Source organism: Muntiacus reevesi, chromosome 6, assembly GCF_963930625.1.
Source record: "Muntiacus reevesi chromosome 6, mMunRee1.1, whole genome shotgun sequence".
Classification (NCBI taxonomy): Eukaryota; Metazoa; Chordata; class Mammalia; order Artiodactyla; family Cervidae; genus Muntiacus; species Muntiacus reevesi.
Window position 1 is genome coordinate 42,290,700 of NC_089254.1, and position 27,010 is coordinate 42,317,709.

The following is a 27,010-nucleotide window of genomic DNA, read 5'->3' on the forward strand; positions in this document are numbered from 1 at the left end:
AAAATTATTGGTGGATAGGACTACTGGCATCTTTTAAATGCCTGGGCTCATGTTCATCCAGGAACCCATGCCAGTGTCCTCTTTGGACCAGTGAGTGAATCCTTATCTCAGAGCAACTTCTGGTCTTCCTAGTTGGATCACTGTGTCTCATACAAACATAGAACATCTAGTATCCTCTTAGAACTACACAGTGTTAGAGTAACACTGTCAAGCCAAACTAATGGCTCATGGTATTCAGATTAAATACTTTATCTGCGGCTATCTTATAAAGGAACGCAGGAAATAATATATTTGGGTGAAGAATCATAAACTCAAAGTTTAATGAACAAAGAGAAAGCTTCTGAGTAGAGTAAAAATGGTCCTGGAAAAATATTAGATTCTCAGGCTGTGAGCTTTATTTATTTATTTTCTTAGTTGGAGGCTAATTGCTTTACAATATTGTAGTGGTTTTTGCCATACATTGACATGAATCAGCCATGGATTTACATGTGTTCCTCATCCTGAAACCCGCTTCCACGTCCCTCCCCATCCCATCCCTCTGGGTCATCCCAGTGCACCAGCCCTGAGCACTTGTCTCATGCATCCAACCTGGACTGGCGATCTGTTTCACACTTGATAATATACATGTTTCGATGCTGGGCTGTGAGCTTTAAAGGAGGGACAGCACCTAGAGGAATCTGGCAAACTATAAACTTCAGAGTGGAGATACCACCTACTGATGAGGTGAGGTAGGATTCAGTACCCCAGTGTTCTGATGATTTAATGCCTCCCACAGTAGAGCAAGATGACCATACCGCTAGGAAGCATCTGCAGGAAATTAATTATATTTACCTGATTGCCATCAACCTGGTAGCCATGCTTATTTGCCAAGGTCTTGGCCATTGAGATGGTGACTGAGAACCCAACGATGGCTATGGCAATGGCATCCACGTACACAAGGTGGAAGAGGCTGGTGTCTGGATTGGCTGGAGGCAGCAGCCTGAAAAGTGAAGCCAACTTTAACCTGGGTGTTGTGACCATTGGAAAAAACCATGCAGCTAGAGGGGAGCACTTAGTGGGGGGAGGGCACTATCTGAAGATGAGGTAATCAGCACTTGGGTACTTGTTCTGGCAAAACTTGGGCCCTCTTTGATGCACAGGTTCTTTCCAGGCCCCACCCCCAGAGTGCCAGCTTTCAAACTGAATGGGTTATCAGCAGAGATCCAATGCCACTTTATTTAGAAAAGGAGTAACCTCATACCTCTTGGCTCCCCGTATGGCAGGTGTAAGTAAGACTGAGGAGTAGGAAGAAGAGACAGTCAGTGAAGTGTTCAGATGCCACAATACATTCAAACCAAAACTGAGGTGAGGAGGGAGCTGGACAATGCTATCTTATTGGAGAATTACTACTGTCTAGGCAACACCAGGGATACTCACTGCTCTCCCTTGCTATTTGATGTAAGGACTCTGCTTTTCCCCACATCCCTTTAGGTGAGTTTCTAACATGGGAAAGGAGCAGCGGCAGATTATACTCCTTAGGTCTCACCTGGGAATCCTAGGAGTCTGGAGGGGCCGTAAGTGTGACTCCTGGAGCTTCCTAGTAGGGAACCTAATTTTATGGTCCATTCCTATAGTTTGGAACCTTTGTCCTAAAAGAACAGAATTGGTAACCCCTGGAATTGTATGGGGGAAAGGGCAATAGAGGTTTCAAAGGCACCTGCTCCAATTCAAGGCATTGGGCTAAATAATAATAACATCAATTAACTGATGCACAGTATTGTACTTTTATAGTCATTTATTAGGTGCTTCTTTTTGTGTCAGGTTCTGTGTTTACCTATCTTTAACAGCACTGTGAGCTAGGCACCATTATAATCTCCATTTTACAGATGAGGAAAATGAGGCATAGTGAGGCCAAGCAATTTGTCCAAGATCAAATGACTCATCTACCAAGTTCAACAAAACTGTGAAGAACCTGCCTCTCCATGTTATTTCTCATACTGTGTCATATCACAATGATGAAGGGGTTGTCTCAGGTTCTGGGGTAAGGGAAAGGGAGAGGAGCAAAGGAAAGGAACCTAGCATGTGTTAAACTCAAGTTATGTGCTACATGCTTGACATATGTCATCTCATTTGTCCTTACAACAATCCTTTTACATAGGTGTCATTATTATCCCAATTTATAGGTGAAACAAATTGATATTTGCAGACTTAAGCGATCTACTGAAGACAGCTGGGAATCAGACCCAGGAGGTCTGACTATGGAACTTACTGTCTTTCCCTGCAACTTCGCTGCATAAGCATTAATCAGGAGAGAAGGCATGGCAGCAGGTTTGGGTCTGAGGAATAAGAATATGAGAAAAGAATGTATGCAGCAATGAATTAAGAGAAGTAAACCAAGGAACGTGATATATTGCCATGAATGAGATCTTTTAACCGTCATCTATCCATTTCTGGACGCTGTATTGTGCATTTAAGTGTGTGTGTGTGGCTAAGTGTGGTAGTTACAGCAGTGTTTTCAAATACAATCACTAACAATTCCTCCCTTACATGTGTGTGCTGCTCCCACATCTAGATGTTGTCTGTCTCCCCTCTAGTTGAATCCGGGCTGGCCATCTGATTTGCTTTGACCAGAACGTGGTGGGAGTGAAGCTGAATGAGTGTGGTAAGCCACTTGGCAGCTTCTGCTCTTCTGTCCTGTTGCCCTGAGCTGATACACAGAGACCCTGGATGGAGACCCGTGTGGAGAGAAGATGCCAGCTAGCCCTCAGCTGTTTCAGCCACTGCAGCTGAGCTCTCAGACATCTGAGCGAGGTCCTCTCGGTTCCTCCAGCCCCAGTCATCCCAGGGTCTGTGGCTGCCTGAGAGACCCCAAGTGAGACAGTCACTCAGTTGAGCCTCACCTACACGGAAAAACTGTGGGCAAATAAACCACTCCTGTTTGGCAATGAGGCTCATATATCACTGAAGTGGTATGACTGTACATAGATAGGATGTTAGACAGGCGTTATTGGTTTCCTGCCTGGTTTTGAGCAAAGTTCCATAAAGATAAGGTTTCTGGGAAGCCAAGTTTCAAAACGGTACTTTTTTTTTTTTCTTAAGATTTAACTTTTACTAATAGAGGGTAAGCATATTTGGGTATAATGCAATAGGGAAAGGAAGGTATTAGGTAGGAATTATAGCGGCATGTGAATTTTAAAAAGGAGAAATCTAAGTGTAAAAATTCACCATGTAAATTACTTGTGATTAGTTATTGAATAGGGTTATCTATTGGATCCAAAGACTCGTGTTTATCACATGACTAACTATGTTAGCGACCCAGGTGTGAGGTACTGGAAAGATCACACACCTGGGTATCAGAAGACTGAGTTCTGACTCCAGGCTGGGACTCACCGAACCGCACTCACATCTCTCAAATATCACCTTCCCTGACACCCTACCTAAAAGAGCAACCCCAGCCCCTCCTGTCTCTTACCTGGCTTCCCCTGTCTTACGGCATGTCTCATTACTGATGTATTGCCCATTTCTCCTAGTAGAATATTAGCTCCATGAGAGCAAAGATTTTTTTTGCTCCTATGTTCACTTCTGTTTTTAACTGCTGTGTCCCTAGTACCTAATAGGCACTCAATAAATATATGCTGAATAAGTGAGAATAAATGACCTTATTAATCTGTTAAGTGAGGATAACACACGTCGACAGTGTTATTGTGAGCCATCACAATACTTTTTAAAGTACTTTTAAAAGTACTTTAAAAATTATAAGTGCAAGTAGAAAAGCAAGGATTATCGCTGTGTTATACTTTTTTTTTGACCTGCTCCGTTTCCAACCTGGGCTGGTTCACCCCTCCTTAGGCAACCTGGTGGTCCCCCGCTCCCGGGAGGTCACCATATTGATGCCGAACTTAGGGCGGACACCCGATCGGCATAGCGCACTGCAGCCCAGAACTCCTGAGCTCAAGCGATCCTCCAGCCTCAGCCTCCCGAGTAGCTGGGACTACAGGCGCGCACAACCGCGCCCGGCTGTGTTATCCTTTTACATGAGTCGTAAGTAACGCATTCATGATAGCAATTCATTGAAGCTGAGTGCAGGCTTCCTCCTTCAGCACTTGCTCCCTGGGTGAACTTTGGCTTGAAGAGCAACTCCTCCTCCCTGGGCTTCCCTGGAGATTCTTAGCTGGTCCCTGGGGCAAGCCCTGATGGAATATGCCAGGTTCTTTCAATATCCAACATCTGGGCAAATGTCTGACTCTGTTCTTTTGCAAGGAGAGGAGAGGGTGGCATGAAAAGACGGTACCAGGGACAAAAAGACACACAGAGAGAGATACAGAGAGCCAGAGATGATCAGAGAGGGACAGATGAGACCAGGAGAGGCTCGTGGTCACTCTTACTCTTTTAAATATAAAAAATGATAGTAAAAATTTTAAAATGTAGAATTAAATAAAAGAAAAACAGATGAAGCAAGGCAACAATATGTGGTCTAAAATAAGAAAACTGGTTGAAATAATGAGCCACAGAACTTTCAATTAACACGTCTAGACAATGCACTGTGTGCCAGGTGCTACATGGACTGCTTTACCTGCACTGTTTCCCAGCCTCACAACTGCCCCTCAGATAGTCATTAATTACCATGCTTACTTGGCACAGGAGGAAACTGAGGCTTTGAGATGGTACGTGACTTGCCCAAGGTCACAAAGCTACTAAGTGACAGGCTAGATTTAGATCATTTTGCTTTTAACTCCTATGCTACCCAGGAAGAGATCTATTAATAAAAAACTGTTAAGTGCTATATAGGAAAAAAAACAAAGTGAAAAACCACATGCCATTGTTGGTGGGACTGTAAAATGGTGCAACCATTATGGAAAACATTATGGAGGTTCTCAAAAAGTCAAACTAGAACTATCGTATGATCTAGCAATCCCACTTCTATGTGCATATCCAGAACAACTAAAAACAGGGTCTTGAAGAGATATTTGTATACTCATGCTCATAGCAGGATCAGTCACAATAGCTAAGAGGTGGAAGCAACCCAGATGTCCATCAATTAATGAATGGATAAACAAAGCGTGGTACAGACACACTGTGGAATTTTATTCCCCTTTAAAGAGGAAGAAAATCCTGTCACATGCTATAACATGAACCTTGAGGATATTATGCTAAATGAAATAAGCCAGTCACAAAAAAGGCAAATAGTATATGATTCCACTTATGAGTACTAAAATAATCAGACTCACAGAGATAGAAAGTAGGGCCTGGAGGGAAAGCAGAATGGAGAGCTATTGTTTAACAGTATAGAGTTTCAGATTTGCAAGGTGAAAAAGTTCTGGAGATCCGCTTCACAACAATGTGACTGTACTGAGTATACTGAACTGTGCACTTAATGATTAAAATGATGAATTTTATGTTATTATTATTATTTTTACCACAATAACCTCTGCCACACATACACAAGCTAAAAAAACACCCCAAACCCTTAGCTATTTGATATATAGGAGAAAATGATTTTTCATTTCAAGAAGACTAAAGCAATAATTCATCCACTGATTATTTAAGTCATATTGTTACTTATAACTATTTTCCTACCCCAGAGGAAGTGTGCCAACGACATCCACATTGTATGATTCATGCAGGTTAAACCCAGCCGAAATGCCAGTTCCCATAACCACCTGAAAGAGACACAAATCTGAATGCATTAGAAATAGACATTCAAACATCACAAAAATAAGCTTCAAAGAACTTGTTAGCCAAGCCAAATCTATTCTCACACATCCAGTTTTAAAAAGAATTATAGTCAGTTCCCAGCATTTCTAACTTCTCCTAAAGACTCTTCACAACATTAAAGTGGACTCTACAGTCTCCTTGTGACCTGGAATTCTTTCCTCTTTACTTTGCTCTGTTTCTTCCTGAGGCATTTGGCTAGTTTGGCTACAAACAGAAAGAAGCCGTAAAACCTTCTAGGAGTTGGCTTTGCATTTAGGGCAAGTAAGATGGGGCTCCAGCCAAGGTGGCACAAACAAAGGACATGAAATATGTCTTGTGAGGGTGATACAGTGACAGTGTATCATTGTAAAAGCTATGTTTGGATCTACATCTGTGGATCAGCGTCCTGTGGACTCTGTCTCCAGGACAGCAGCACCAAGGTGGCTAGAGGTGCCCACCAGCACCTCCAGAAGCATCGCTGACTACTCCCATGTCTGTGCGAGAGCCAGGGCGAAACCGCTTGTCACTGAGTGTCCTTATATATGAGGTTTTCTGGATTTAGTCTGTGTGTGAAGTACAAGTCTAACTGAGCTACAAGAAGAGAAAATAACACAGGACATAGCAACTTTCTTCATCCCAAAGCACGACCGCCTGTAGGTCACGTGGGTTACTCAGGAGCAAAGGAATAGGGGTGGCCAGAGAAGGGAGCCAGTCCCCCACGGAGGGGCCTGCTGCAGGGATCCAACAGGAAGGTACGCTCATGATCAGACACAGCCGCCCGCGAGGCCAAGGGCATGGCTGCTTCTGGCCCCAGGATGAAATGCCTCTTCTTTGTTGGTGGTAATGTCTGTCACCCTTAACTGCATCTGTTGTGCATCTCAAACTGGGGGAGTGCCCCCAGATTCAAATCCACAGGATACACATGGCTCAAGTCTCTGGAGCATCAACTTTATGCAGTGGTAAATAATTTAAACCACCTCTTTCCTACCAATACACACAGATACATTTTGAAACAGAATACAAAACCCCAAACAATTTTACTATAAGAAAAAAATTTTATGTTTAAAGAGAGTCATGCTGATTCTGTTCCCAATTTTCCAACACGGCTTCCTTTTTCCTAGCTCTGAGGAACACATAAATAAGTAAAAAACCCAAAAACTAAAAACCAAAAAAACACAGGTTCACCATAATTACAATGAAAGAATTCTGGAGAACCACTGCTCTGGGAAACATGAGGAAAACTTTAAAGGGAATCTGGAAAGTGGACAGAGCTAGGAACCTCAGCCAGGAAAAACAGTCTTCATTATTTACTTCATGATTAGGGCTTGTCCTTCTCCTTTGCCATGCAAGGGAGCTGAGAACCTCCTGTTGTTCTCCGAGAGGAAACAGGAACTCTGTGTCAAACCCCAGTGATAGAACAAGTCTTGAGATGATAAGAAACAGTCCTATTTGGGTGTAGATGAGATGAAAGCAAGGAAGAGGATCAAAGGCAATGGCTTCCTTGTGAGCTATACCAGCCAGTAGGGTTTAGGGCTGGAACTTCTTGCTAAATTTGGATCAGATACCTATCCTTGTTATTTCTTCTCCTGTGGTTCCCAAACTATACACCGAAGTGCCCAGAGTCCCAAGGAGAGCTCACTGGGTCTGTGAGACTTTCATGGGAAATAGGGACACCTGTCAGATACCATGCAAACTTCTAGGTTGAGTAGTTCACAGTTTCCACATTAGTTCCTACTATGTTGGTTTCAGTCATACCAAAGTTTTGCAAAGCTGGGCATTCAGTGGTCACTGTGATTTAGAAAATAAGTACTACACAAAAATCAAAGTGAACAGAAATGAGGGTAGTGGTGTCTGATTCCCAGGTTTGAGGGGTTGTGCAGTGTCCACAAGTCACACAAATTCATTAATAAATTGTTGTGGTTATTTAAGAATGTAATAACACTTTATTCCAATTTATATGCATTATTTTTACAAACAGTTCTTAAGTTGTTAGACATAAATATATATATATATATTTTTTTTTTCTTCTCATCCAAAGCAATAAAGACATAAATATATATTAAATTGTTTGGACTTGATTACTTAGTAAATGGAACTATTAGTTAGGTATTCCCTTTGACCTATGAGTGCCAAGAATTAACAAAGTTTGGGAATCTTTGTCTTTTGCTCTTTCCAAAATAGAAACAGCTTAATTTTTTCAAGTCATTAAAGTACTACATATTCACCATGAAACAATTAGACAATAAAAACTCTGAGAAAGAAAAATCTCCATAATTTCACTCAGATAATTTACATTCACACTTTTACGGATAGTCTTCATGCCTATGTTTTAATGCTTTTAATTTTTTGTCACTGTATTTGTAAAAGTTCCCCTTGACAAACCCCAACCTTCTCTTGGAGGAACAGAGAGAAAAAAGGTCTAACTTCTCTCTCCCCGTCCCACTTCAAAACCATTCACAGAAACAGCTAGGTGAATGTGGCTGGAAGTCAACTTACCGCAAAGAACTCTAAAGGAATGGGTGCTGGCAATTTCTCTTTAAATCTCTCATTAAACTCCTTGCCACCCAACAGCAAACCAAAAACCATCAGCCCAACGCCTAGGGAACACACGTTGAGGTTTTTAACATTCTGCAACACAGCAACTGTACTCTGTAACACAGTGAACACTGGATGTTACATCACGCAATAGCCCCTGAATAGACAGTCTAGTGCTCTAATTCACACTAGCTATCCCAGTAGTGGACATTTCCAGTTAACAGTTCTCAGGCTGAAATCTCTCTTTGCAGCTTTCACCACTAGGAGTCATTTTTACCCAGTTATACAACTGGGTAATTGTAGTTGTAATACCTATCCAACAATCTTATATTACAATGTTCTTTGCTACACTAATGTCTCAATGTAGAATTGTAAGATTCAGAAAAGTCACTCTGAAGCTGAGTCCTGAGCATTAGGAAAGGACCATGGGTTATATCAGCATAATAATCTGAAAGCAAATATACAGAAAAGCTTTTAGGAACTGAAAGCGGGAGAAATAATTTTTAGCAGATGAAAGAGGAATCAGGTGAGCTTCGAAGGCAAGAGAGTAGCTGAAACTTAGAAGTCCAGGAAACTTAAGAGAAGAAAGCCACTTAATTGTCTCCTAAGGCTGCAGTCTCGGCACCCGATGTGCAGTCAGTACTCGTATGGACCCTGGGCAGGTAGATGACCACCAAGACCAGGCTGCAAACCTTTCCTATCAATGCCTAGAGCATTCTCTGGTGTGCCTCTCTGTCCTATTTCCTTTGTGACAAGGCATTTTGAGAAATCTGAGTAAGAAGCATGTTATCAGCTATTATGGGAAATGAAGAATTTAGTTATTTAGGAACTATTCCCATAGTTGGAGGCGTCTCAAGTGGCTCAGTGGTAAAGAATTTGCCTGCCAGTGCAGGAGATGCAGGAGCTGTGGGTTTGATCCCTGGCTTCGGAAGATCCCCTGGAGAAGGAAACAGCAATCCACTCCAGTATTCTAGCCTGGGAAATCCCATGGACAGAGGAGCCTGGTGGGCTACAGTCCATGGGGTCACGAAGAGTTGGATGTGACTGAGCATGTGTGGACACCCACAGTTGGACTCTATTCTAATCAAAGAAACACTCAGTTTAATTGTCACTTCCTCAAAACTACTTTCCTAGATCCTTAATCTAGTCAGTCAGTTCAGTCTCTTAGTCATGTTCGACTCTTTGCGACCCTATGGACTGCAGCATGTCAGGCTTCCCTGTCCACCACCAACTCCCAGAGCTTGCTCAAACTCATGTCTATTGAGTAGTGATGCCATCCAACCATCTCATCCTCTGTTGTCCCCATCTCCTCCTGCATTCAATCTTTCCCAGCATCGGGGTCTTTTCCAATGAGTCAGTTTTTCGCATCAGGTGGCCAAAATAATGAAGGTTCAGCTTCAGCATCAATCCTTCCAATGAATATTCACGACTGATTTTCTTTAGGATGAACTGGTTGGATCTCCTTGCAGTTAAAGGGACTCTCAAGAGTCTTTTCCAACACTAGAGTTCAAAAGCATCAATTGTTCAGCATTCAGCTTTCTTTATAGTCCAACTCACATCCATACATGACTACAGGCAAAATCATAGCTTTGACTAGATAGACCTATGTTGGCAAAGTAATGTCTCTGCTTTTTAACATGCTGTCTAGGTTGGTCATAGCTTTTCTTCCAAAGAGTAAACATCTTTTAATTTCATGGCTGCAGTCACCATCTGCAGTGATTTTGGAGCCCCCCAAAATAAAGTCTCTGTCCATTTCCATTGTTTCCCCGTCTATCTGCCATGAAGAGATGGGCCAGGATGCCATGATTGTTGTTTTTTGAGTGTTGAGATTTAAACCAGCATTTTCACTCTCCTCCTTCACTTTCATCAAGAAGATCTTTAGTTCTTCTTTGTTTTCTGCCATAAGGGTGGCTTCATCTGCATATCTGAGGTTATTGACATTTCTTCTGGCAATCATGATTCCAGCTTGTGCTTCATTCAGCCCGACATTTTGCACGATGTACTATGCATATAACTTAAATAAGCAGGGTGACAATATATAGCCTTGACATACTCCTTTCCCATTTTGGAATCAGTCTGTTGTTCCATGTCTGGTTCTAACTGTTGCTTCTTGACCTTCATACAGATTTCTCAAGAGGCAGGTAAGGTGGTCTGATATTCCCATCTCTTGAAGAATTTTCCACATTATGTTGTGATCCACACAGTCAAAGGCTTTGGCATAGTCAATAAAGCAGAAGTAGATGTTTTTCTGGAATCTCTTGCTTTTTCTATCATCCAATGGATGCCTGCAATTTGATCTCTGGTTCCTCTGTCTTTTCTAAATCAAGCTTGAACATCTGAAAGTCCATGGTTCACATGCTGTTGAAGCCTCGCTTGGGGAATTTTCAGCATTACTTTGCTAGCATGTGAGATGAGTGCAATTGTGTGGTAGTTTGAACATTCTTTGGCATTGCCTTTCTTTGGGACTGGAATGAAAACTGACTTTTCCAGTCCTGTGGCCACTGCTGAGTTTTCCAAATTTGCTGGCATATTGAGTGCAGCACTTTCACAGCATCATCTTTTAGGATTTGAAATAGCTCAACTGGAATTCCATCACATCCACTAGCTTTGTTTGTAGTGATGCTTCCTAAGGCCCACTTGATTTCACACTCCAGTGATGCTTCCTAAGGCCCACTTGTCTGGCTTGAGGTGAGTGATCACACCATCGTGGTTATTTGTGTCATGAAGATCTTTTTTGTATGGTTCTTCTGTGTATTCTTGTCACCTCTTCTTAATATCTTCTGCTTCTGTAGGTCCATACTGTTTCTGTCCTTTATTGTCCCCATCTTTGCATGAAATGTTCCCTTGGTACCTCTAATTTTCTTGAAGAGATCTCTAGTTTTCCCCATTATATTGTTTTCCTCTATTTCTCTGCATTGATCACTGAGGAAGGTTTTCTTATCTCTCCTTGCTATTCTTTGGAACTCTGCATTCAAATGGGTATATCTTTCCTTTTCTCCTTTGCCTTTAGCCTCTCTTCTTTGCTCAGCTATTTGTAAGGCCTCGTCAGACAACCATTCTGCCTTTTTGCATTTCTTTTTCTTGGGGATGATCTTGATCCCTGTCTCCTGCACAATGTCATGAACCTCTGTCCATAGTTCTTCAGGCACTCTCTCAGATCTAATCCCTTGAATCTATTTGTCACTCCATCTGTATAATCATAAGGGATTTGATTTAGGTCATAACTGAATGGTCTAGTGGTTTTCCCTACTTTCTTCAATTTAAGTCTGAATTTTGCAGTGAGTTCATGATCCGGGCCACAGTCAGCTCCTGGTCTTGTTTTTGCTGACTATATAGAGCTTCTTCATCTTTGGTTGCAAAGAATATAATCAATCTGATTTCGGTACTGACCATCTGGTTGTAACTTTGGAGTTCTCACAGGAGGAGATGAGCGTACGTTCTTCTATGCCGCCATCTTATGTGTATGACATATAGATCCCTAATCTAAAGGTCTCCCTATTCAGTTTTCATATTTTCATAAAAATTTTCAATTTTAATAGCAGCCTGATTTTTCCTTCATAGCACTTAACACAATTTATACTTAATTACACATTTATGTGATTTGTTTTGGTTGCTAAGTCATGTCTGACCCTTTTGTGACCCCATGGACTGTAGCCTGGCAGATTCCTCTGTCCATGGAATTCTCCAGGCAGGAATACTGGAGTGGACTGTCATTTTCAACTCCAAGGGATCTTCCTGACTTAGGGATCAAACCTGAATTTCCTGCAATAGCAGGAGGATTCTTTACCACTGAGCCACTTGGGCAGCCCATTTATGTGATTAGTGGTTTACTATTTTGGTGACTGCAGCCATGAAATTAAAAGACGCTTACTCCTTGGAAGGAAAGTTATGACCAACCTAGTTAGCATATTAAAAAGCAGAGACATTACTTTGCCAACAAAGTCAAGGCTATGGTTTTTCCAGTGGTCATGTATGGATGTGAGAGTTGGACTGTGAAGAAAGCTGAGTGCCAATAAATGATGCTTTTGAACTGTGGTGTTGGAGAAGATGCTTGAGAGTCCCTTGGACTGCAAGGAGATCCAACCAGTCCATCCTAAAGAAGATCAGTCCTGGGTATTCATTGGAAGGACTGATGCTGAAGCTGAAACTCCAGTACTTTGGCCACCTCATGCGAAGAGTTGACTCATTGGAAAAGACCCTGATGCTGGAAGGGACTGGGGGCAGGAGGAGAAGGGGGCGACAGAGGATGAGATGGCTAGATGGCATCACCGACTCGATGGGCATGAGTTTTAGTAAACTCCGGGAGTTTGTGATGGACAGGGAGGCCTGGCGTGCTGCGATTCATGGGGTCACAAAGAGTCGGACACGACTGAGCGACTGAACTGAACTGCACTGATTTGCCTTCCCGTGGTACTGGGGACTTCCCTATTGCTCAGAAAGTAAAGAATTTGCCTGCAGTGCAGGCGACCTGGGTTTGATCACTGGGTCAGGAAGATACCCTGGAGATGAAAAAGGCAATCCACTCCAGTATTCCTGCCTGGAGAATTCCATAGACAGAGGAGCCTGACGGGCTACAGTCTATGAAGTCGCAAAGAGTCAGACACAACTAAGCAACTAATACATTTGTCTTCCCATTGAACTATAAGCTCACTGCTCTGCCTAACACAGTGTGTGACACATGAATTCTTACAAAGGCCATATATAGGTCTTTCATTCCAAAAATATCTTTAGCAGCATTTCAGAAGTTTTGATAAGTAGCACTTCCACTCTCATTTGGTTCTAATTATTTCATAATTTTCTCTTTATCCATGGGCTACTTAGAAATATGTTTTTAGTTTCCAAGTGTATGGGGGTTTTAAGCCATCTTTAGTTATCAATTGCTAATTAAATTGCACCATGTGAAACTGAATTTTTAGAAGTTGTGGTCAGCTGTACATGATCAGTTATTACCATTGTAATTTACAGTGTAAATTACATTGTATTTACAATTTCATTGTAAATAATTTATATTTTCTCTGAGTTGGTGGAAGGGTCTATGTATATTATATTAGATTAATCTGGTTAGGTGCGTTAGTCAAATCCTTTATAGGCTTCCAATTTTCAGCTGCTTGAGCAAGGAGAGAGAGAGATCTTATCCCAGAATGACTTTAAATTGGCTTCCCTGGTGGCTCAGACGGTAAAGAACCTGCTTATAATGCAGGAGAACGTAAGATAGACAAGTTCAATCCTGGGTTGGGAAGATCCTCTGGAGCAGGATATGCCCACCCGCTCTGGTATCGCTGCCTGGAAAATTCCATGGGCAGAAGAGCCTAGCGGGCTATAGTCCATGGGGTTGCAGAGTCAGACATGAATGAGCAACTTTCACTTTCACTTTCCCAAAGAGAACCTAATCTGTTCTTATGAAAAAGCTGTTTCTGGAGCTAATTAGGCTAAAGGTGTAGCCACCAAATAGAGACCTGACAAAAAATTCCTTGTGAGGTAGATAGTATTACATATTAATGAAATGAAACTTTAAGGTTTAATTCTCCTTGTAATGCTCTTCTCAGAAAAGCCTTAGAAGGCCTAAATCTTCTCCATTCTACTGAAATTCTTAGAAATAAGCACAGTGAGTCTTGAGATACAGGAGAGAAGGAGGGAAAATAAAGAAGGGAAATAGTACTAGTAAGTGGGGAAGTTGCTTACTTACATACACCACTGAAAAGATCCCACTGTGCCGCTTTGTTTTAACTCCAAACAGGTATTTTAACATGGAGGTGAAGACATGCACAGCTGCAGCGGTGGTAAACCCACGGACCAGGGGCTCCGTGAGGTATATGGCCACAAATCCAAATCTACAGACACCTAGGCAAAACTATTTAATTTTTTTTAAATGACAAAGAGACAAATAAACCACATGATAGATCAGGAAGCTAAATCCAACAGAAAACATCCCAAAGTTTTTTCTGGACCACTTTCTAACACTACAAATTTGTATCTACAGCAGGTAAGTAGCTAACAAATCAGTCAGTGGTTATTCAGAAAACAACGACACTTGGAGGGGCCTGGAGCCCCCCGAAGCACTGGGCACCCTTTCTATTCTCCCCGTCCCTCAGAAGTGGGGACACACTTACTCATGTCATTGCTTGCTCCTTCCAGGCAGATAAGAAATGTCTTTTCCCATCACCAACTGACCCTACTTCAAGCTTGTCTTGCTTTTAGAACCTCTAACGTACCCAACTGAAGCTAGCTAGTTCCTACTCAATATCAATTTAAGTAAAGTATGCAGTGGGACTGGTATTCCTGGGCTACAAACCCCAAGCTCTGAAGTTTTGCTGGCTGACTCTGCCCATGACCAGCCAGGAGTGCTCATGAGCAAAGGAGAGCTTATTTCCACATCTGTGAGTCTTACCTGAATGATTCCTGAAAGCAAGGTCACAGACATGGCGACCTTCACTCTCAAGGCATCTCTCGCCTCTGTACCGTTGGTGGCATTTACCCCTCCTGGAATGACTATATCATCTGGTACTAATCGAACAGCCACACCGCCTATCATCAGGCTAATAACTGCAAACGGACCTGAAACAATGAAGTATTAACCAAAGAAATGAGTTTCAGCATATCTGATGTGATTGTTGCCAGTATCCCAGGAGAGACAGGTGAGGTCAATAAATCCTCACTGAAATAACACTGCACAGTGACAGAATCTTCCATTCTACACACTCTTCTAGAACTTTAACATTTGCCCATGAAGACGTGGCCTAATTCCCCTCTCCTTGAATCTGGGTGGCCTTGTGGCACGCTAGTAACCAAAAGAATGCAGCAGAAGTGATACTGTGTGACCTGTGAGGCTACGTAACAAAAGCTGATATGGCTTCTGCCTGAGAGCTGTACTGCTTGACTGTGCTTCACCCTTGTGTATGAGAAACCCCCAGAAAGGACCCCAGGGGGAGAGGATGGGGTGGGAGGTACGAGGAGAGGGAGAGGGACAGGGAGACCCGCCTCCTGCAGCTGCCCTGGCTCAGCTCCCACCTGACTCTCAACTGCTCTAGAGATGCTAAGCCAAAACCGTCCAGTTGAGCCCTTCCCAAATCCTGACCCACAGAAACTATGAGAGATAATCAAATAATTGTTTTTAGCTGCTAAATTTGGGGCATGTTTGTTACCCAGCAATGAATATCTGAGACTTGTGTGTGTGTGTGTTGGCTGGTAGCACCCTCAGGCAGCACCAACACTATTATGAAACCCATATAAACCTGATCCTAAATACACTAAAGATAAACCATGTATAATTCAGGGTCTAAAATAAGATGCAAATGCAATGTATGCATAGGAATAGGAACTTGAAGTACCATGAATAAAACAAATAAAAAGAAAACACAGATGCAAGCAAATTGTATTATGAACTGAAGTACTTACATCACAGATTTCAACAACTACTCTTTTTAGTCAAGAAAACTGTCTTTTTCTATTATGTCCATATTACAAGAAAGCTATTAATTCTAGAAATCTTGAGGGAGAGTGTATTTTTTAAAAGCACCTATTGGGCATACAGTAACAAATGTTTGATATCCTAATAACAAACATGCTATTTCTTCAGCACATTGCAAAGCTGGGAAATCCAAAAGGAAAGGTAGTAGAACATCAACTATAAGGTTTACCTATGGATATGTGTCTGGAGGTTCCAAGAAAACAATACATAATAACGGGGTAAAATGAAGAGTATAGGCCAAACACTGGAGGCACAGCTGCCAACATCGCAAAGGCTAACCCTGTGGGATTAAGACCAAACAGAAATGGGGAGATCATCAGAAAACAGCGGGCTCTGTACTTTTCTCTTGGTTCTTTATCTACGATGAACAAATGAAAACCTTGTTAATTTAAGCTGATGTGTCTTAACATGCCCACACTTCTGTCCCACTTCTACACAGAATCTTGTATTTGTGCTCAGAGAATCCAGGCTGAGATAGTTTTCCTTGTCATTCCCTCTTCACCAGGAGTAGATTTTTTCTGCTTTAATCTTTCCCAAATTAGATATGGGCAGAAAGTCTTACTTGACTGGCACAGCTGTAATCTGCTGTTAATTCCCAAATGCTGTCTGCTTCTCCAGTGGGGTGCTTTGAGGGTTCTCTGGAGAACCCTTTTCAATGAGGAACTCCCAGTGTAGCATTCCCTGGCAGATGTAACACCCCTCCCCCTGATCTTGGCCCCTTCCAGGTTCCAGGTCTTACACCTCTTCCAGGTTCTTTCTGCTGGCAGCTACTTATGCTGTAGGAAGTCTTCTTGGGCAGGTTACTTTCAAATGAGCCAAGCCTGGTTACCTCCCAAAGCACCCCCTAATGCTTTACCCCCAGGAAACTTTGCAAGTGCAGGCCACATTCTGCTGTTCGAGGTGGTTCACACCATTCCACCTGTAGATTACTTTTCCTGCAATAGTGCCCACGAACTTCAAGGGACACATATCCAGTGCTCCAAGTGGTTCTGTTGCAGTCCTTCTTTCCTTCTTTGACTTTAGGTGGAGGGTAAATGAATAAGGCTTTTTCACCTTTCTCTAGAAAATTCTCATTCCTAATCTAATGTCAGTCTCCTTGTCCCTCACGTGCCCAGCTTCCTCATTCTCCCCCAAATCAATCCAACAGCCAGTCCTGCTGATTTTACCTATATAATGCAGCATGTATGTTTCCAATTCTTTCCATTTTTACAGCTACTATCCTATATCTAGATGGAAGAAGGTCCAAAAAAAGTTGCAGAATGGCATTTCAGTGAAAACACAACTATGCAAAATCCTGGAATTTCTCTGAAGCATTTGTTTACATGTGCTCACTGCAGCCATTTCCTGAAGCTCTGTCAGTCCAACTTGACTGAATGCCAGTCTAGATCCTATATCCCACTTCAGATGCTGAGTTTACGTTTCCTCCTTCCCCCACACTCACCTCTGCCTTTAAATATGTCCCTTTCTCTGTCCTCTGGTGTTAAAATGGTTATGGAGAATGGTCCTAAACCTGATTTAAAGCTTTGTTTAACAGATATAAGAGATTCAACAACCCAGTTACTTGGCAAATTGAAAATCCAACTAATTGATCACTGGGGAAATTTTTTTTAAATTTATCATTTGGTAATTACTTTTCAGGAAACTGGAGAGGGAATAGTTTTTCGGCCAGCTAACCTAGAGGCTCGTCAAGTCATTATCACCTTTTGATTACACTGAGTCACTGTTGCCTCTAACTGGTTTCCCTACATTCATTCTGGTGCCACTCCCATCAACCAAGTCCATCCCCACACAACAGTCCCAGAGATCTCTTAGCCAAAAAAAACCAACCCAAGGGGAAAGCAAGCTGACAAGCTTTCACTGGACTCAGAATGGAATCCAAAGGGGCCTATCGAGGCTGTGCAGACCCGCTGCCCCCCACCTGGCCAGCCACTGGCCCCTCACTCCCCACACTCCGGGCACACTGCCTTTCTCAGAATACTTCTAACACCCAATTCTTTTCCTGCTAACTGCTTTCACACATGCTGTTGCTTCTTCTTGGAATGTATCTCTTCTCATTCTTTATCTCCCTCCTACTCATCCTTCAGGTCTCAGCTCCGTCTCACCTTTTTTTCCCCCCATGTGGAAGTATGAAGTATTAATTTTAGATGTCAGACAAGAACAGAGCTAAATAATCCAATTTTATTGCAGCACTGTAAAAAACATCCCTTTATCACAGTGTAAGATTTAAATGCATATGCACAAGGGTACATATGGCTGCTGCCCTGCCAAGTACTTCCAGTCCCTGCTCAGGTCCTATTGCAATCCTGGTCAATCTCACTTTCTTAATGGGGTTCTGTGACTTACCTACTTAAAATAGGTCCCCATATTATTATCAAGTCAGAGTGCCCTGTATCTTCTTTCATAGTGTTTACCATCATTTGTACTTAAACATTTATGTGTATTTTTATTTATTTCATGCTTCTCTCCCTAACTGGATAGTTAGTTCTGTGAAAACAGGGAGGGCCAGGTTACACACATGTGAACAGATGAATAAATCAGTGAGCATTTTCTTAAATTCTTGTATCTCTATAAAATCATACAACTGCAGAGGAATTCAGTATATCAGAGTACCTTATAATTAGATATTGAATTAGTCAAGAACCTTTTTTTTTAAATGTAATATAGTTGATTCAAGGACAGCCCCTAATGACATGTTCATGGAGTTAGAAATTAACTTAGCCAAAGAAAGGCAATGCTCCACCAGTTCCTAAATGTATTGATCTGTAAACGTATCACCATATTCTGCAACTAAAAGATCTGGGGCTTTTAAAGGGTAAAATGTTTCTGAAGAATTACTCTAGATAGGAAAAGATGCTAGAACAATGTGATAAAAATTATAAATTTAAAATCATGATGAAATTAAACAGAAAAAAGTTAACACAATTGTTTGAGATGGTATCAGAGGAAGAAAAAAAAATTCTACTGACCTTGAGGAAGCTGCAGCACCCCTGTGCTTATGCCTGAGACCAAGTCACCTAACACATACTCCTTGAATTTGTATGCAGGCAACCACTTGGTTATGGGGAGGAACATATAAATGATATTTCGTATTTTCTTAGGAGTACATCTGGAAGGACAAAGAAATAGATAAATGAGAACCATTTCTGTAGAATTCACATCAAGGCATTTTCCCTTCCTTATATTCTGGAACAAAAAGGAAAAATTCAAACTGGTGATGAGGGTGATTTTTCTACTCTGCAGAAGTCAGAGACAACAGCTGCTTATTATTTTTTTAGAAAATAGGAACATCTGAATTGGCTCCACTCTAATGCTCTGCAACTGACCATGAAAAATAAGAAAAAGTTAGCTTCAAAATAGTTGAGATATCGCAGAAGCCATTATTTCAATAGGTGAAATCTTGAATGTGCTTTCTGTGTTGATGTAAAGTATGGGAAGTGCATACCGCTTGAGTTAACTTTTGATTGTGGAACCACTGACCAGCACCTACCCACTTAGTTTTCCCTTTTCTTTTTTTTCAAAAGCATTTTTATTTTGTATTGGGGTATAACTGATTAACAATGTGGTGACAGCTTCTGGTGAACAGTGAAGAGACTCAGCCATACAAATATATGTAAGTTTTCCCTTATAAAATAAAAGGAATTCACACAGGTATTATGAGCTTTATAAACGTGTGTTCAATGCTTTAGGGTTTTTGATTAGGTAAACTCAAAACACCATCTGTCACTGTAGCTGAGTCTATGCCTGGCTGTCTTGGTTAGGTGGAACACCATGGTAATAAAACCAAGGCACTGTATTTAATCCCTGGATGTTTTAATTAACTTTGATACAGAGACTATATTCTGGGCTTTGGCCAGTCCTCTTGCTGGTCAATGCCTATAAGAGTATAGACAGATGAGTTCCATTACCACTGTGACAGTCTCAAGTCCTCTTGGTGACGAGGAAGCAATTTATTCCATTTAAAAGGATAATGCATTATTGTGAAGAGTAAGTTGCTCAGTCTTACCCGACTCTTTGGAACCCCATGGACGGGAGCCCACCAGGCTCCTCTGTCCATGGGATTCTCCAGGCATGAACACTGGAGTGGGTTGCCATGCACTTCTCCAGGGGATCTTCCCTACCCAGGGATCGAACCCGAGTCTATTGCATCTCCTGCACGGCAGGTGGGTTTTTTACCACTAGTGCCACCTAGGAAGCCCATGCATGGTATTTTATATAGTGTCTTTAGTGATTAAAAGTATTTGGTAATTAGATGTAGAAAGATATTGGAAGCAAAAATGTAAGGTAACTATGACAAGAGCAATGAATCTGAGTAAAACAAACTAGATCTGATAGCAGTCTCCCTGTTTAGAAAACAGATATTAATAATAGCTACATTTATGTACTGCTTTCCATGTGCCTTGCACTGTGCATAAGTTAATAGATTTTAATCCCAGTAACCCAATGATGTAAACAGTATTACTATTCCCATTTTTCAGAGGAGGAAACCAGTGCACAGATGACAGGTGGTTGGGATTCGGATTAAAACTCAGATAGTCTTGACTCCAGTGTATGTATTTCTAACATCTCATGATGTCATATCTAGAGCACAGGGTCACTGTGAAGCTTAAATGAACACAGCACATGAGCTGCGGTCTCAATGGCTCAGGAGGCAGCAATCAGATAGTTTGCACAATGAGGTGTGCAATCAGGCACCAATGTATTATCAATCCCAGGCCTGCCACATTACTGTATCTGTGATTTCAAAATGAAGAGTCACAAGACACTGAATGTCTTTGATAGCTTCAGGTGGGGACTTACATTCATAGATTTAAGGTGCTGGCACATAGAGTAGAAGCAGGAAAAAGACTAGAGTGGTTGGAACATTCCTGAAATGGAAGAGGGGGTTATTTTTTTCACTAGGGGGAAGGATCAAGCTATCTTATTGAGGGGCTTTGGAGGAGAGTTGACAGGTTAGGAAGACAATGAGATCCTAGGTCCTTCTCCTGGCTGAGATCTCCCCAGCTTCACAGTCACTGAAAGCAGTGGATATTTTAAAGGTGTGTGGAGAACTGAAAAGTGGATTGTTTATATAAACCTTTATATGACATAAGGCATAGTCAGAATTTCATATGGTGAAATGCATAGTAAAGCTTGTGTTCCATCAAGTATCTGCCACTGAATGTAGACGTGGACATCTGAATGAACCATGTGGACATCTCTGCAAATCATGAGTGCTCATCATTTGTTTTTTCCTCCACATCACAGATTCTCTTTGTACATCTGACCTTGCTTCTCTCGTAACTGAATGACAGAATAAAGGAAACAGGCTGAAAGAACATACGTGAATGCCTGTTTCAGCTTATCCCCGATGGAATCCGAAACCTTGTCCTTCTTGTGCAATCTTTCTTGGAGGACCGGATGACTAAAGATAGGTCTTTCCACATAGTACCGCTGGGTTGCTCCAAGGATTTCATTTTCTTCAGCATGATCCATAGTACTCTGAAATTATTCATCAACGGCAGGAGACAAACATTTCCTGAGAGTCACTAAGGGGGAAAATAAAAACTCTATTTCAGATGCCAGAATCTTACTGACGATTGTTTCCTACCATCTCTCCCTGGCAGTGTTAAGGTCTCTAATGACTTTTTCATCCTTGAATACCCAGAGCACCAAACCTAGTGATCTGGACAGAGTAGGTACAAATAAATGGAAGGAAAATTAAGGTCAATAAAAAGCATATGACATTTCTTCCCAGGGCAATTACTGCATAATGTGTATACTTTAAACAAAGGATTGTATTAAATTCAGTGGACAAATATTGCAGCAATTGACTCTAAGTCAATATTAAGGAAACAGTGAATTAGGCTGACTCTAACAATTTACGTGTCAAAGAAACAGAAAAAGGAGCAAGAGCAGTCCTTAAACTCACTCCAAGTTTCTTGAAGGTACATTAGCCTCCTTCCCAATTCTGTACTCACATATAGTTACTCCTTACATTATTCTGTGGTTCAGAGTTGAGGCTTATGTGCCTAAGGCTATTAGGATGACTGATATTTCCATACCTACATCTATCTACCTACTTATCTACATAATGAATACTACTCTTATGAGTAAAAGAAATGTTTAAGGAATAAAAACCCAATATGCTTCTGCACATAGAAATATGTTAACTGCAGCTTTATGACAGTGAAAAATCAGAAAAAACCTAAATGTCTACATAAATTTTTGTATAGTCATAAATTGAACACTAGACAGTAATTTTAATAAATGAACTAAATCTATATATGTCATCATCATAAACCTCAAAAACATAATTTTCAATAAAAGTGTAAGGCACAGATGGGTACTTCAAGAATGCAATTACTTAAAGTTTAAAAAACTTACAAAGCAATGATGTATTTTATGTGCACACATATATGTAGTAAATGTATAAAAGAATGCATGACAATGATAAACACTAAGATTGGGATGGTGTCACTTCTGGAGAGAAGGGGAATAGACAGGGAGCTTCAACTGACAGTATCTGCAATGTTTAGTTTGTAAAAAAGAACTGGCACAAATAGAGCAAAATGTTAAGATTTGACTAAGTTAAGTGGTAAATAAACTGGTGGTTGTGGTTGGTACATGATTCTTTGCAGTTGTAAATTTGAAAGGTATATTTTATAATAAAAAATAAGTACACAACAACTAAAGCCATGGGTCCCAACTGAAGGAAGTTAAGGAGTTGGGGGTTATGCTTATGCTTATAAGCAACATGCTTATGCTTAGTCGCTTCAGTTATGTTTGACTCTTTGTGACCCCACAGACTGTAGCCCACCAGGCTCCTCTGTCCATGGGATTTCCCAGGCAAGAATACTGGAGTGGGTTGACATTTCCCTCCCCAGGGGTTAGCATGAGTTAATGGTTAGGGGCCAGTGTAACTGCACGTGGGTGCTGGATTACTGATGCTGATCAACACAATTTGCTCATGATGAAAAGTTCAATATTCATCAAACTGAAATTACACTCAAATTTAAATCATTTTTGTGTGACCAACCAGAAAACATCACACGAAACAAAGCCTAGGTTCAAGGAGGTTGAAAATTTAAAAGTCTAAAATAAAAAGGAATTCTAGCAGCAAATGCAACCAAGTATCAGTACTGATGATATGAAAAGATAAGCCTGAAGAAAGAGAATTCTGCAGCACAATCTGATTAAGACTGTATATCTTTTGTTTTAGAATTAGCAAGACTGGCTTCTCATCTAACTTTTTATTTATTATTCCAGGAACTCCTCATAATACACAAGAATGGCTGGGCTGAGGTATGTGGGTGGGTTAACAGACAGCAACACTGCCACCCTGCCCCCCTCCTGACCCCAACTCCTCCAGAACACCATGCAACGGCACCAGAGAACCGTCTGCAATTCAGGCAACCTACCAAGCTGCTTCCAGCCTCTGTGCCTGTGCCCAGAATTCCACTCACTCCAAGGAATGCTGTTTCGTTTCCCTCTCTCTCCTTCCATTTTCCCTACATCCTACTCAAAAGCCAGGTTTTGTTCTTTGCTTTCTTGAGTTCCTGCTCACCTCTAATCTCACATGAGATTAGAGTCTCTACTCACTGTTTTGTGTAATATCCTATATCTCTCCCAACTATATAATTATTGGTTTCCTCCTCTAGACTGTAAATCCCTTGAGACAATACCCTTATATCCCAGGACCCAGCTCAGTCCTTGTCTCACTGATGAACACACACAGTCTTTGGACTAGTGCATCATGATTATTGATACTGTATGTCATGCTTCCTCTCTGTACTTTACATTATAGAAGACTAAGATTACTCTGACATTTTTATTTAATTATTTTTCTGGAGACCTCTTCCTTGATCGTCTCCTAGCCTGTCATGGAAAGATAACTTCTTCCTTCACATAGCCAAAGAGAAAAAGACCAGGTAGATCTGAGAGAGGTCTCATAATCATTGTTACTCAATTACTCTTCTTGAATTTGCCCAGTTGTCAATGGGATGAATTGCAATGAATTGGGATGTGTTATCATAAAGTGCAGTAGTGACCAAACCTGCCCTCCCACCACAATGTTCTGGACAAGGTTTTAAAGGATTGCTGTCTGGCCTCACTCTGAGCCTCCTGAATTAGGGTCCCATAGGTGGGCTCTGGACAGCGAGCATTTACTTTACATGGGTGCGGGCATGCATCCCTATACCTGAGTACAGCAAACTGTTTTGAAGCTTTCAGTGCAACACAATAGGTCATGTTAAAGTGTAGCAGAAGAAATAAAACATTTCTAAAATATTAGACATTCTTATTTTTATTCTCAAAAGTCCTTTGGCTTCCCCCAACAGAAATTCCTCATTTATACCTATTACTATGAAGGTCATTTATCATTCCCTCATTTCTCTTCCTCCTAGAACCTCAAAATTCTTTCTACCTTATTAAGCATGGACAGAGGAGCCTGGCGGGCTACAGTCCATGGGATTGCAAAGAGTTGGACCCAACTGAGGATGTATGCAGTTTCAGGTTCATTAAGCAGGGCAATTATGTGCATGTTTTAAATGTCCCCAGAAAGATTCAAAACATCTTTTGAATCTGGCTTTCAATTCTCCCTGAAACTGGAATCTCCTCAGGTGCTTTTTAAAAACTTCAATGCATGGGCTCTATACCAGACCAATTAGCACAGAGTCTCCCAGCAGAGCCTCTGGGAGGTGGGGCCCAGGCATCTTTTTTAGAGCATCCTAAGATGAATCTAATGAGCAGATAAAGGTAAGAATCACTGGTTTATAACTTTATAACCCAAGAGAGATATGCATATGAAAAAGACATTGGAAAATCACAAAGAAATATTTGAAAACAAACCCAATTATAAGCTTTTAGGAAATTAATAATGAATCAGTGACATGATTAAAGACAGATAAGATTTTTTTAAAGTAAACTTTATAAAATGACACATGTGCTGTAATTCAACATAACATTACATATATATATATATACACTATGATATAATATACTTACTGAAAAATACATGAAGTAAGTTTTGAAGAGGAATGTGAAATATAAGGAGATGATTTGGCAGTAAACAATGTTTCTTTGCATTTGCCATTTTCATTCTGGGCACTGGTTCTCAGCTCTGGATGCACACTGGAATCATCTGACTCTACTGTCAGCGATTCTGATTTAGTTGTTCTAAGAGACAGGCAAGGATTGAGATTTAAAGCTCCCCAGGTGATTCTTAATGCACAGTCAAGGTTCAAAACCACTGACTTAGGGGATGGCAATATATACCCTCACACCTACCTATCAAACCAAACAAAAAGAAGGAAACTGAATAGGGTATAAATTGTGTGCAATGCATTATATTACTATCTTTGCTTACGTGTATCTTTGAAATATTTAATAAAAACTTACAAAGGAGAGAAATATCAAGCTTGGGTTTCTACAGAAAAGTCTTATTTCTATTCTATATTCTCACAACAAAAGGGAATTATGTGTAGGTGGGCAGTGCAAATGCTACACTTTATGAAAATGCTAAAGAAAACTGAAATCTTAGTTGTTACAAACATTCCATTCAAGTTTTAAATTAAGAGCAAATGTTAAAAGAATTTAGACCGCAAAACATTAGATGAACTAAAAAAGCCTTAGGGTATGCACTCTCTGCAGAGTTGCCAAGTAAATTATAGGACGTCTAGTTAAAATGTGAATGTCAGATAAGTAGCAAATGGTTAGTAAAAGTATGTTCCAAATATTGCATACTTATATTAAAATTTTATTCTTTATCCCAAATTAGTTACAGTTGAGTATCTTATATTGTCGTTAGGTAAGTCTGATAATAATAATAACTCTCTGTAGGTCAGGAAGAGACACAGAAAGGAGGGGATTCTCAAACTCTTTTGAGGTTTTAGGACCCTGGGCACAATTTTTGTCCTCCTTGAGATATCTATTCAGAAGTTCAAAGATGTCTCAACTGAGAAAGGCAAGGACTGCTGGGAAGAGTAAAGGAGAAGAGGATGTTAAAATGAAAGACTGTCCTTTGGGGGAACTTTGTATGCTCATCACAATAATCACAATCATCACAATAACCACTTTATCAGAAGAAGAGGTTACATATCAGAAGAGAGGTAAAGTAACCTAGGGACCAAGGCAGGAGATCAAATGACCAGATGACTATCTGACAGATAATGAACTTCCAGTATGTGGATTGCCGTTATAAATCACCAAGTTGTAAAACTAAGTACATAAACCCTCACATGAGAAAAGTCACCTTTCAGATGGCCCTAAGGAACAAGTCTTCTGACAGAGTCTCCAACAAAAATACTAATGACAGAAAAGCAAATTGATCTCGATGTTGAAGCCCTGTTTTTCAAAGCTATGAAAGAAGGGATTTAAAAACAGTTTAGAAATGAACTATAGAAATGATTCCTGAAAGTATAGTCGTAGTAGGGATGTTTAGAGAGAGAACAGCATCGAAACATGTATATTATCAAGGGTGAAACAGATCACCAGCCCAGGCTGGATGCATGAGACAAGTGCTTGGGGCTGGTGCACTGGGAAGACCCAGAGGGATTGTGTTGGAGAGGGAGGTGGGAGGGGGGAATACATGTTAATCCATGGCTGATTCATGTCAATGTATGGCAAAAACCACTACAATACTGTAAAGTAATTAGCCTCCAACTAATAAAAATAAATGGGAAAAAAATAAAAAATAAAAAAAATAAAATCAAGGAAAAAAATAAAAAGTTTAGAATACTTTTCAACATTGATTTCTAGATTTGAAAGTAATTTTGTAAACCATCCAGTTTAACTTCCTCACTGTGTAAATGTGAAAATGAACTCATTTACACTCACTTGACTTATCCCAAAATATTCTCAAAATGCAAACCTTGCTTCCTATTCAAAGTAATTTTAAAAAGTCACTTATTTATAAATAAAAATGTAGCAGCAACATTTTTCACTTCAAACTAAAAGCAAGAATTAGTTGCTTGCCAATAATGAAGGTTCCTATGGTTTTGTAGAAGATGCTCCAAACTGAAGGTTGGGGTCAGGGTCTGGCCCTAGTTCTGCCTCTCAAGCGTTCTGAGCTGTTCTATGCTGTTATCATAGGGTCAATTAGACCAGTCACAACTAACTTGGGAGCACGTTGAAATGATGAGGAGAGCTTAAAATACCACAGATTTCTCCCTGAAATCACAAGGAGAGCGTAAAATACCTCGAGAGATTCTGATTTAGTAATTCTGGAGTCTGTCTTTTTCAGAGCTCACAGAGAAAGATTATAGTCCAGAAAAAGTTTTTCTTTCACTTATGACATTCACAGTCTTTTCTTTAAAGGAATTTGAAAAACCTGCTTCCTCTTTTCTATATCTCTAGGAC

At 40.7% G+C, this 27,010-nt stretch overlaps 1 protein-coding gene and 1 pseudogene across 2 annotated transcripts in view; both read right to left on the minus strand.

Annotated features, from left to right (window-relative positions):
• Nucleotides 1–21,148, minus strand: part of SLC26A5 (solute carrier family 26 member 5) — a 36,396-nt gene extending 15,248 nt beyond the window's left edge. For both annotated transcript variants that reach the window (XM_065938882.1, XM_065938881.1), the window contains exons 1-8: nucleotides 20,997–21,148; nucleotides 18,643–18,782; nucleotides 15,846–15,956; nucleotides 14,597–14,763; nucleotides 13,895–14,059; nucleotides 8,170–8,322; nucleotides 5,557–5,639; nucleotides 832–979 (exon numbers count right to left, since the gene is read on the minus strand). In XM_065938882.1, coding sequence (XP_065794954.1) covers nucleotides 832–979; nucleotides 5,557–5,639; nucleotides 8,170–8,322; nucleotides 13,895–14,059; nucleotides 14,597–14,763; nucleotides 15,846–15,956; nucleotides 18,643–18,782; nucleotides 20,997–21,148 — 1,119 coding nt within the window. The remainder of the gene's footprint in view (nucleotides 1–831; nucleotides 980–5,556; nucleotides 5,640–8,169; nucleotides 8,323–13,894; nucleotides 14,060–14,596; nucleotides 14,764–15,845; nucleotides 15,957–18,642; nucleotides 18,783–20,996) is intronic.
• Nucleotides 21,149–25,902: 4,754 nt separating this feature from the next.
• LOC136171332 (small nucleolar RNA U3) lies at nucleotides 25,903–26,078 on the minus strand (annotated as a pseudogene).
• Nucleotides 26,079–27,010: the final 932 nt, after the last annotated feature.